This window comes from Lithobates pipiens, unplaced genomic scaffold (assembly GCF_037356315.1).
Source record: "Lithobates pipiens isolate NorthernLeopardFrog02 unplaced genomic scaffold, aLitPip1_a1.2 Scaffold_13, whole genome shotgun sequence".
NCBI classification, from domain to species: domain Eukaryota; kingdom Metazoa; phylum Chordata; class Amphibia; order Anura; family Ranidae; genus Lithobates; species Lithobates pipiens.
The window spans coordinates 398,356,695-398,368,980 of NW_027507718.1; the positions used below are offsets into that span (position 1 = coordinate 398,356,695).

Genomic DNA, 12,286 nt, shown 5'->3' on the forward strand with positions numbered 1-12,286 from the left:
CTGCAAAGTAAAGGTTAAATAATGGGCCACCCTTGCTGCCTGCTACGCAAAACTCCGCTGTCTTTGAGAAATAAACATGTTGAAGAAACTTTACTATCCCAAGAACTACACGCGTTTCAGATGTCTTTCCTCCTCTGCACACTGATTTTTTCCACTGGCCTCAACCCGACTACAGGATTCAGGGACCAGCAGATGGCAGCGGGGAACATCAATGAGGGCAGCGGGGACACCATCATCAGACATTCCTGGAAATGTCCAGTGCAGATGTTTTTCAGCAAGCTTTGCTCTGGAAGACAGCTAGGTTTGACAGCGTAAGCAGAGGGAGGAGCAAATTTAGAGGCTAGAGTCACACCTTTGAATTTATTTTTTCATACTTTTATTGGCAAATTGTTTAGTCTGATGATTTGACTTGTGTTTTTCATGCATCCATTCATTTTTCATGTTGGCCATTATAAAATGATCTACACTGTGACATCATAAATTGATCAACTGTAGCAATTTTATTAGTAGAGGAGAAAGTGGAGAAAAAGAAGTGAAGATATTGGATCCACACAATAACCACTGTGACCCTCCCTGATGAGGTTTAAAGCATCAAAACACTCGTTTTCCTGCAGCCATCTTGATCTGAGGTTGTGTGTGAACAGACGGCAGGTATCCAATTTCTTTATGGGCTTCCGAATTAAAATGGATAAAAAAATTGAGTTATTTTCAACAACGTGCAGCAGAGCACAGATGCGGACATGCACTGTCTATAACATTGCCTTTGATGACAAATGCATTTTAGATGTTGCTATCAGCATTGTTACTGCTGATTAAAAAGCCTGTAACTTGTCAATCAGCACCTGGGCACACCAGAGGCCCACTGCTTTTTGGATGGACAGCACTACCTCTGTTGCCCAAGCCCTCCTCCACTGTGAGCTGCAGTGTCTGGAAGGGGGAGCTGTGAGACACAAATAAAGGAAGATTTGTCTCACTTAGGAAAGGTGAAGCGAGTTTACTTAATGATCTTGTGCATTGCATAGTTATAGTGACTGTCACATGGGAGCTTTTAGATGTACTTACTGCTGCTGGCCACACGGCTTGTTGTGACTATCTTAAAACTTTTAAACGCTTACCACCAAAAATTCTTCTCTGTCCACCATCTGATTTCCATCTGTGTCAAACATATTAAATGCAATCTTGAAACCCGCATGAGGTTCTGAAAATACCAAATAAATGTGTTATTTATACTTGTAAAACTACATATTTATATGAAAGGAAACAGTTCAGCTTTAACTTATTACCTTTAATTCCGATATCTTGACTACAAATATTTAAATTACCTTGGAATTATGACACAGTAGATAAGAAATTATTTTATGATAAGAAATCATTATATTATTGTACTTGTGGTTTATCTTCTGAATATGACTGATGATATTTACATGAATATTTTTCATGGCATTTCAGGTGGCATGACAAAGTATCTTGAAAAATTCTTACTGGTGTATTGGTAACGTAGCTTCCTTTTGAAAATGTAACATTCATACTGGTGTACCATTACCGTTGCTTTGTTGTAAAAATGTAAAACACTTGCAGGTTGTATTGGTATTGTACTAGTGAATACTGGTGTATTGGTAATGTGGCTTCTTTGTAAAAATGTACAATTCATCAGTAAAGTGGCTTCTTTGCAAAGAAGCCAAATTCATACTGGTGTATTGGTATCATGAGTCCTTTGTATAAATGCAAAATTCACATTGATGTATTGGTACCGTGACTCCCTTATCTATTAAATAAGGCTTTGGGTGAAATATAGTACAGGCAGTGATAAATTATAACGAATATAGGCAATGGAGGGTTTACAAATTATGAGTCCATGGGCGGGAATTTCGGTGATGTCATTTCCGGCCTGTGGAACCCACGCCAAGTTTGCACTTCTGGGTCTAATTGCATTTTTTATACAATTATGATGTGAATGCAATGGTTATGTTTTTTAATCATAATTATTCAATATAGCGATATTACACTATGCGGACTCCCACTCTTGTTCCCCTGTCTGACATTTGAGGCATGCAAGTTTGCAAAGGACATCATAATAGAACATTGGGAGAGGTGGGTAGCGTAGGAGAAAAGAGAGGAGAAGAAGTTGAATATTCCTGCCAAGACCTGGGAGGGTAATACCCATAAGCATACTTTGACTTTTGTGCTGGAAAGCACGAGGTCAATAATATCTGCTGGGTGTATAAAAGCACAAAGTGTTGCATGGAGCACAAAAACCACTGAAGTTACCTGCACTGGAGCACTGTTGTTTTTTATTAAGCATTTTATTATGGACTATTTAAGAATATGGGACTAATCAAATTTGCACATTATTGGCTTGTAAACACACACACACACATATATATATATATATATATATATATATATATATATATATATAACCTATATCTATTTTCTGATATTGTATATAGCAGGGGTCTCAAACTGGTGGCCCTCCAGCTGTAGCGAAACTACAAATCCCATCATGCCTCTGCCTGTAGGAGTCATGCATGCTTGTAACTGTCAGTCTTGCAATGCCTCACGGGACTTGACGCCTACAGGCAGAGGCATGATGGGACTTGTAGTTTCACAACAGCTGGAAGGCCACCAGTTTGAGACCCCTGGTATAGAGGTATATGCATGGATTGTGAATTTAATTGATATTGGTTTGTGACAGCGCTGTGGATTAACTAGTTCATGGTCCCATGTTTGCATTGTATTAGAACATCTTATCGCTTGCACGGTAAAGGCCATAACTCTACCGCTTCTTTGAAAAAAATACCTGTCAGCTTTCTCTGGTTATGACAAGACATGCTTGCTAGTTTACAACTGTTTTTTATTAACATTATCAGCTAATTGACCCACATTTACTAACTTTTCACAGCTTCTGCCAGAGCTATATCTCACTGCAGTTATTGACATATATTGCTAGCAGGGACACCTTAGTGGTCTCTACTATGTAAGTGAAGGCGAGGTTCTTCCAGAAATGTTATAACTCTTGGCCTTTGCTTTTAACATTGCAATGACGTTTCTATCCTGTATATGGCTTATTAATCAGGAGTTTTGAATGGAAAATTAGACAAGAATTTGCACAAAACACTTATAATCACCTTGCTGACATATAGATAAGGATTACATATTATTTCAAGTCGGAGAACATAAAATTCAAAATGACATTTTACTTTTTTTTTCTATGAAAGTTTCAGTCCAGATCCAGTAACATTACAACAAACACTATATGAAAAGTATTGCACCAGGTGTCAAGGATGGGCCTTCCAGCATGACATTGGGGGTTATTTACGAAAGGAAAATACACTTCGCACTACAAATGCGCTGCAAGTGCAGTCACTGTAGATCCGAGAGGGACTTGCAAGGAAAGAAAACAGCATTTTAGCTTGCACATGATTGGATGATAAAATCAGCAGAGTTTCCCCTCATTTCAGATCTACCCCTCAGATTTACAGCGACTGCACTTCCAAGTGCACTTGTAGTACAAAGTGGATTTGCCTTTCGGAAATAACCCCCAATGACCCCAAATATACCGCCAATGCAACAAAACAGTGGCTCAAGAAGAAGCACATTAAGGTGATGGAGTGGCCTTACCAGTCTCCAGAACTTAATCCTATAGAAAACTTATGGAGGGAGCTGAAACTTAGAGTGCCAAGAGACAGCCAAGAAACCTTAAGGATTTAGTGAAGATCTTTAAAGAAGAGAGGACCAAAATCCCTCCCGACATGTGTGCAAACCTGGTCACCAACTGCAAGAAACGTCATAGCTCTGTGCTTACCAACAAGGGTTTCTTCACCAAGTACTAAGTCATGTTTTGCTTGGGAATCAAATACTTATTTTACTCATTCAACTGCAACTTAATTTATAGCATTTGTTTTATGTGTTTTTCTGGATTTTTGATTGATATCCTGATATCCATCATTTAAAATAAACCTATGATAAAAAAATATAGACCCTTCATTTCTTTGTAAGCGGGCAACCTTACAAAATCTGCTGGGGATCAAATCATTTTCCACACTGTATGGCCAGCTTAAGCCCTTAGGATGATGACAGATGGGCACTTTTACCGGGGTTAAGAGATAGAGTTATGTAATTAGCAAAGCTCTTTCTTCCCTTCTGATCGCTGGGTTCTAGTTCTGCCTCAGCAGGAGAAAGTAAAGAGAGTCTGCTGCTTCCACACAGCTCTTAAAAGGGTTCATTTCCATTTCATTTTAATGGAAACTACACTTGGACTTTAAATCACTGCACTGGATAGAATATCTCTGGTATCACTGACAGGGACTAAATTTGTTGGGGGGTCACTTATTCCGCAGGGACCAGCCAAGATTCGATCCTACTATGGGTAGGCCGATTGTACTGAAGTTGATCCTTTGATCGACATGAGTACAACCAGCAGAATTCAGATTATTTTCATGCAATGAATGCCAGTGATGATCATTGTGTTCTGCCCTGGCACAGAAGACTCCAACACTGCAAGAGGGATTCCATTGAGTGTGTCAATGGGGGAATCGAGCAATTTTCTTTCCATCAACCTGTTTTGGATGGAAAGAAAATTGTATAATCTATGGGATGCTTTACAGTCAGAATGATTTTCCTACTCTATATTACGTACATTCATCCCATGACAGTGGCTGGTTAGTACGAGATTCATCCACGCAAGAGGATGACTATTATGGCCAAAACAATGGATTTGGTGACTGCCATCTAAAATCCAAGGATACCCTAAACCCACGTACACACGGTCGGAGATTTTGCCAACCAAATCCGTCGGATTTTGTCAGTCGGATTTAGTCCGACGGATTGTGTCCGAAACTGTTGCATACACACGGTCGGGCCAAGTTGTCTGATTTAGAGGTTGCCAATAACGCGGTGACGTAATTTTGTTACGATGGGACTACATTCAGGCTAGTAGCCAATAGCTTTGATGTAGGAATTTGATCTGAGCATGCGTGGCACTTGGTCCGATCAAAATTCGCTACACATGATCGGATTAGGTCCGACCGGCCCAGTTGGTCGGGAAATATTTCCAACATGTTGGAAAATTGGGTCCGACGGAGATTCAGACGGAATCAGTCCGATGCATACCACACACAGTCGGATTATCTGACGACACGGTCCGATAAGACGCATTCCGACGGATTCCCCCGACTGTGTGTACGCGGCATAAGGCTGGTCATACATTACACAATTTTCATTTAGCTTTACCAAACCATATCACACTTTCAATTTGTCTGCAGTCAGGTACACCCTTAGACTACATAGTTGAAGGTAAATCTAAAGGAAGTTGAAAAAGAAAATGATATAATGTATGGCCAGCTTAAGTGTAGTACATTATATAATGAAGTATTCATGTAACCGTTATAAAAGTATTTAAGAGGTTGAATTTAGCTAACCAGTTAACATTTTCTGAAGTGCAGCACACATTTAGAACACACATGGACTATGGCAGGAACAACATTACACAAATGTTTGAAACAAAGTTTAAGAAATCCCTGTAGATTTTCTATGGATTATCACTTACTTGTTAGTATGCAGAGAAGGAAGAGATACTCAGTATATGATAACATTCCTATAAAAGAAAATGAGAAGATTAATATCATTTCAATTCTCTTATATAGTAAGAAATATATTGATAGACTGTAAAAATACAAGCAGTCACCTTCTACCCTGTAACTCAGAGTGGCTTAAAGAGGCTGAAATAAAATACTAAAGCCTGGTACACACAGGCCTAATATCCAGTGTTAATTTGGGCATTTTCGATTTAGTTATAGACTTAGGACTAAAATGGCATTTTAGTTTTAGTCCCATTTTAGTCAATTGTTTCTGTTTTAGTCATATTTAGTCAACGAAATCTCCAGTACATTTTAGTCGACTAAAATATAATGAGTTTAGTTAAATAATGCATTATTTACGCATTTCTCTAGAATTTCAAAACTCATTATACAGTCCTGGAGTGAAAAAGAGACTAATATCATATTATTATTTATGGTTTGAACAAACACAGATTTATCCGTTATATGATGTCTTTACTCTGTAAAACCAGGTTTCGTTATAAAAATATTGCTTTTTTTCTTTGAGTCACAGCTTCATTTCTTGCTATAAGTGCATGCTACTTTTCTGTTTTTGAGAACAATTAGCCTAAAGCCCACCTTAATTAAATCACTGTGTGGACAAATGCTTGCACGAGTTGGACATACGAAAGAGGAAGATCTTAAGCGTTATGACAGACAATAGGAGTAATATGGTGGCAGCATTTAAACAAACCACAGCACCAGCAGCAGCAGAAGAACCACCCAGCTCTAGAGAGGAAGATTCCCACATAACAGAAAGTGACGGTGAGTCCAAAATTAATGATCTGTGGTGAGTCATTTTTATTATTCTTATACATGACGACACTACAGCCAATTATCAAATGGATATGAAATGAAAGATCTTGGGGCTGTCCGCTTTACTGGTGTATCTTTGTTATTTTTCCCCTTTATTTGTATCTTGTGTAAAACTATTCCCATATAATGTAATGCACAGTGCCCTGGATGCCATTGCCAGTGGTGCACAGAGCTGGATGGTGGTTGTCTGAGGTATGGCCTGTAATGCACAATGCCCTGGATGCCACGGCCAGTGGTCAGAGGAGGCCTGTGTAATGCACACATAGTGCTAGATGGTGGTCTGAGGGGAGACTTAAGGCCTGCTGTAATTCTAATGTACTACACACTCACAGTCTGCTCTGCTTGGGAGTGGGACAATCTCGTTGGGACTCGGGATGCCTGGCTGTCTGTAATGCACAGTGCTGCTCTGGGTTCTGGCAGTCACGTTGCATACAGTGGCTTGCTTGCTGGGAGTGGAAGCAGGGGGAGCTCCATGAAAAATGGAAGCTAGTTCACATGGGTAAACGTCCCTGCCTCACATTTTCATCATAGTTTTTCATCAGTGGACGAAAATGTGCTGTACTTTTCATTTTGTTTTCATCACTGTGAAAAAGGATCTGAGGAAAACATTTTTGCTGATGAAATTAACACTGCTAATATCGTTTGGTATCGGCTGGTTCAATAGAAATCGGCCAGCATTCGGCCTGTGTGTACACCAGCCTGTATGACAGAAGTCAGCTATCGAATTGCCATGCTGGAAAACCAGCATCTGATTGGCATCTGATCAGCGATGGCGGTCAATGGATGGCGCAGACTGAAGACATCTGGAGGAGTAGCCTATTCTCCTTCATCCAGGGGATGACGGCTGAGATAGACTGTTTACAGTTGTCCACTACTGGAACATGGACTGCAGCGATCATGGGACAGTGAGTTCCAGTCCAAGAAATGATCTGCTTCACTTCCTTCAAGTCAACCAGACTGCTGGTGCTCCTTTGATGGCTGATGTTGTCTGACTGCACCCTGTTTGGGTGCCCCTTTAGAAGAGGAATTTAATGCTGGAAGACTAGCTTGACTACGCTAAACTTCAAGACATTTATAGGAGCTTTTCTTACCTCAATTACTATGGTCATTGGACAGTTAGAGATTGGAACACAATACCGAGGCTTTTGCGGGCAGAGGCAACAAGCTTTTCAATGTTAGCAAGCATGTTGCTTGAAACTTCCTCTTCAATATCATGAAAATCTGGGTAAAAACTTTGGGACCCGGACAGAGATAGCTGTATTAAAGCCATAGTCATAGCCATAGTGAGGAAATGTGACATAGATACAGAGAATTTTGCTTTAGTCACTTTAATGTTGAGTCTTGTGCGAGCATTCAGCAGAGTGCATATTCACTTGTGGTTTATCATTGGCTTCCTTTCACCTGATTTCCTCCACAGCTACAAGTGAGGGTATTCCACTGAGAGGTACTCATGGAATAGCGTACGAAGTATAGGGTAAGCATGTCCATGAGGAGTACATGGTAACCCAGACCATCCTGTAATGAACCTTCATAGCAAATGGGGCACCTTAATGTGTATGTACCTTACTGTGATGTAATACCTGGTCACCCACCTGAGACGGAGCTCTGAGCTCTGAGAGGGTAAATTATAGCACAAAGTTCAATTTTATTTTTTATTTTTACTGTAGAGGTGAATACAATCTGCTTTAACTGTAACGGTAATATATACAGGGTGTGCCTGTCCTTCCTGCCTACAATGCTAGACTATAAATAAAGGCTTTGCCCATCACAGTGGGAATATCCCTGAAGGGCTCTTCAGGGACTAGATTCTATAGTGATGGACCATGACCATGGACCTATATAGAACCCTGCGGCTAACACAATGCATTGTCAAGGTGAGTGCCCATGCAGGATCCAGTGCCTGAAGCAACATTACAGGCCATCCCCACAGTTTGGGCTCCGGGCATGGCTCCCAAGGCTTTACAGACATTGTTCTGATCCAGATACACTGCTTCTATGTACTGTAAGAATTAGAAGATAGTAATGGCTTGATTGAAAAATTGGAAGAGAACCCCTCTAAGGGTTCAGGTCTTAAACCCATGGTGTATGAATATTCTGCCCATGTACTGTACTGTTTGAGTAAATCATTCAGATTTAAAACCATTTTTTAAGTTTTAAATCATAATTTAGCATGCTAGTTTGGCTTTGGTGGTCTCAGATAGTCTTATACTCACACTGAACCAAAGTTGTATTTCATGTGTAATTTTTGCTAAACATAAAAGTTATGTGTACAGATTGCAACCTCAGACAGTGTCTGAACATAACACTTTCTCATGACTGAGGGTCTTAAAGCATAGGGGACATTATATTGTTTTAAGACTTTTTTCCTTGATGTTGTAAATACTTTATATGATATACAAGGTTAAAATCACCAAATATACAGTACATTAAACAAGGTCTACCCAACCTGTACCTACCTAATACAGCAATTAGCCATAACACTATGACTACCCACCATATATTGAGTAGGTCCCCTTTAGCCACCCAAATAGCCCTAACCATTCAAGGCAAGGACTACAAAGTAACATGCACTTGAATGGTAGGACTCAAGATGTCTCAGCAGAACATTGCCTGGCTTGTCTTTTTCCTATAGTATATGCCAGTGCCATCTCCTCCCCAGGTAAGTGACGCAGATGCACACAGCCATCCACATGATGTAAACCGTGATTCATCAGACCAGGCTACCTTCTTCCGTTGCTCCATTATCCAGTTATGATGCTCACATGCCCATTTTAAGTGCATTTGGCTGTGAATAGTGGTCAACATGGGCACCCTGACGCAGCCCCACACACAATAAACTGCAATGCACTGTGTGTTCTGACACCTTTCTATCAAAACCAGCATGAACTTTTTCAGCAATCTGAGCTACAGTAGCTCTTCTATTGCATTGCACTACATGTGCCAGTCTTAGATCCCCACATACATAAATAAGCCTTTGGTACTCATGTCCCGGTCACCAGTTTTCCTTCCTTGGACCACTTTTGGTAAGTCCTAACCACTGCAGACTGGGAACATCCCACATCCCTTAGGGATTTCAGTTTTGGAGTTGCTCTGACCCAGTCATCTAACTATTACAATTTGGCCCCTGTCAAAGTTGCTCAAATCCTTACACTTGCCCATTGTTTCTGCTTTCAACATATCAACTTCAGGGACAACATGTTTATCTAATATATCCCACCCAGATGCCATTTTAATGAAAAAATCAATGTTATTCTCTTTACCGGTCAGTGGTCATACTATTATGGCTGATGGTTTTTTTTTATTCACTAATGCATATTCATAGCGAATGCTCATATGAATATTCGTTTAATTAAAAGAGTTTATTAGGTTAAAAAGTAAAACTTAGATTCCAACTGTGTTTTATTTTTTAAATAATGCTACACTAGTAGCAAAGCACCTCTGATATCTGCAGCTTAGTGCATCTGACCTGTCCACCCTATTCTGCAGCCAAACTGTGGGGCATGCACTTAGAATGCTTTGTTCTTAAGTGCCATTTGCACAATGTTTTAGGTTTTTAGAAAGGATCATGTTGTCAGTCAATGATGTTATAACGGCCACACTGAGCACTCTGATCTTACAATGGCTTTACACCTTAAATGGAAGGATTGTTTTCTAACAAACACAAACACAGCACCTTCCTTACGTACTGTTAAGCTTGTGTATCACTTTGCAGTGACGTGGGCATTAGCCACATAATTGACTTGATAAGTGCTTTAGAAACCAAATGGGAAAAAAAACTGAGGCAGATTCCCATCTGACTATCAGATGTATCCAGAAGCGTTTTGATAAAGTGGTGTAAGTCTATAACGTTGGAATATGTTCAAGCCATTTGTTTTATATTGGGATTTCTTTGTTTGATGCCACGTTCTTTGTTGTGAAACAAAGACAAGCTGAACAACTGTCAGGTAACATGTCAGCTGAAGTGAAGGCACCTATCTTAGTGTTCCTGAAAGCATTCCGTGCTTTTGTTTGTAGCACTAGATTCTGGCCTTGGGAAAGAGATAGTTCTGCTTGATTGCTCTGAGTGTTATGGGAGAAAGACACTGGAATGGCTATAGCTCTGAAGGCAGGTCCACCACAGGGATGGAACTGAGGTCACACAAAACAGGGTATCCCGAATAATGTTAAGGGCAATATAGCTATAATAAATAGGGACTTCAAAGTGTGTTTTGCTCTTGACAACCTGTTGGGTTCCCCCTCTCGTTATTATCAAGAAATCAATAAAAAATATAGATCTGAGTTTAGACTACATATTTAAGGGTACAAATAAGAATAAGTACTGTAAGGGCAAAATGGCACTGCTTGTACTGTTTCCTGTACCACATGCTGGAAACTCTTGTAACTTTCTTTCAGTAAAATTGCTCTCTGGAGAACTGTACAAATTTGAGCTTTAATCCTTGGCTTTGAAGATCATGGGATGAGTTGGTTTTGTTGCAATTGAGTGAACATCTGTCAGGAAATGTGAATGCATACAAACTTGCAAGATGGCCATGAACTCCAACAGCACAACCCCAGGTCCAAGCCTAGAACAATCAAGATGTGCTACCAGCTGATAACTGTAAAACACTCTCCTGTATGTCTCCAAAAGCTGCTACAAAGGAACACATGGTAATAGCCATATTGATATACTATAGGTGTATAGTTATGTATATGCTACAATATCAACAAAAACTCCTGGCTGCCAAAAGATCTGATGAAAACCCAGTTCCATATGTAATATATTGTTCCATTTACATGTTTTTATGAAAATGAATTGAAAGAAAATGATACCTTTTATCTGCAAACACAGGAAACATTTTAAAAGATGGAAGATATAAACACATATATTCAACAATTCTTTAAACAGAGCCTTTCTTAAACTCAGGGCATAAAATGTGGTCAATTAATTTTAATTGCATCTTTTACATTAACCCAAATATTAAAAGAGTAGAAACTGAGGAACATCTCCGAAGAATCTACTGACTGAGTTTTTTCCCTTGTTTAAATCGGGATAACCGTTATTCAACTCTCTCTTATAGTTCACTCCGTTCAGACCTGCTACTGATGTTGTCTGTTTAAACTGGAGCCCCAGGCTTTGGAATAGCTGTGACAAGTCAAACTAATTTTTTTGGGAGGGGTGTCATTGCTGGAGTCATAGAGAACCAAAATAAGGAGGGAAGGAAGCAAACTTTGCCCCTCAAACCCAAACAGAAAAAAGTACTCATTAAAGTTGAACATACATATCCCTTTATTTTATATGCCTAGCTTTTAGACATAACCACTGTATAGGACTGCGCTTTGAATATACTTGTTATAATTTAAAGTGTACTACTCTTGCTTCATAAGGAATCCTATTTACCGTAAACATCTCCTTGTTATTGGTTGTATCTGTTTCAGATTAATAAACAATATCTCTGATTTAAAAAAGTTGAACATACATGGGTGAATTTTGTTTCTTGCAATTTGATGAAAAGGGGATTCTTGAATGTAATGATTATAATAACGTAATATAGTATAAACATAATATATATCTTTAATGTAAACTTAGGAAATTGGGGCACACATGTTTAATATTTCTTCCCAGCCTAAATTCATAACAACCAGTCACCTTCGACACTCCCTATCTGCTCCATTGAAATTTTCCAAATTAATTTTTCTCTCAAACAGAACGGTTTTATTGGGGAGTTACATTATGGGAACTAGTTAGTCTCAAGAAGGCCAATGTTTAAAGAGACTAACAAACTTGTGCATGTACTAGAACGGGCAAGGTATTGTTGGTGAGAGTATGGAGAGAATTACAGGTGTAGTGGTGAAAGCAGGAGGTTGTGATAGATGGGGTGGCCAGGCACATTGTG

General features: G+C 39.5%; 1 protein-coding gene across 6 annotated transcripts in view; it reads right to left on the reverse strand.

Annotated features, from left to right (window-relative positions):
- MICU3 (mitochondrial calcium uptake 3) overlaps positions 1–12,286 on the reverse strand; it is a 278,268-nt gene that overhangs the window by 116,902 nt on the left and 149,080 nt on the right. For all 6 annotated transcript variants that reach the window (XM_077477416.1, XM_077477411.1, XM_077477414.1 and 3 more), the window contains exons 5-6: positions 5,549–5,596; positions 1,116–1,198 (exon numbers count right to left, since the gene is read on the reverse strand). In XM_077477416.1, coding sequence (XP_077333542.1) covers positions 1,116–1,198; positions 5,549–5,596 — 131 coding nt within the window. The remainder of the gene's footprint in view (positions 1–1,115; positions 1,199–5,548; positions 5,597–12,286) is intronic.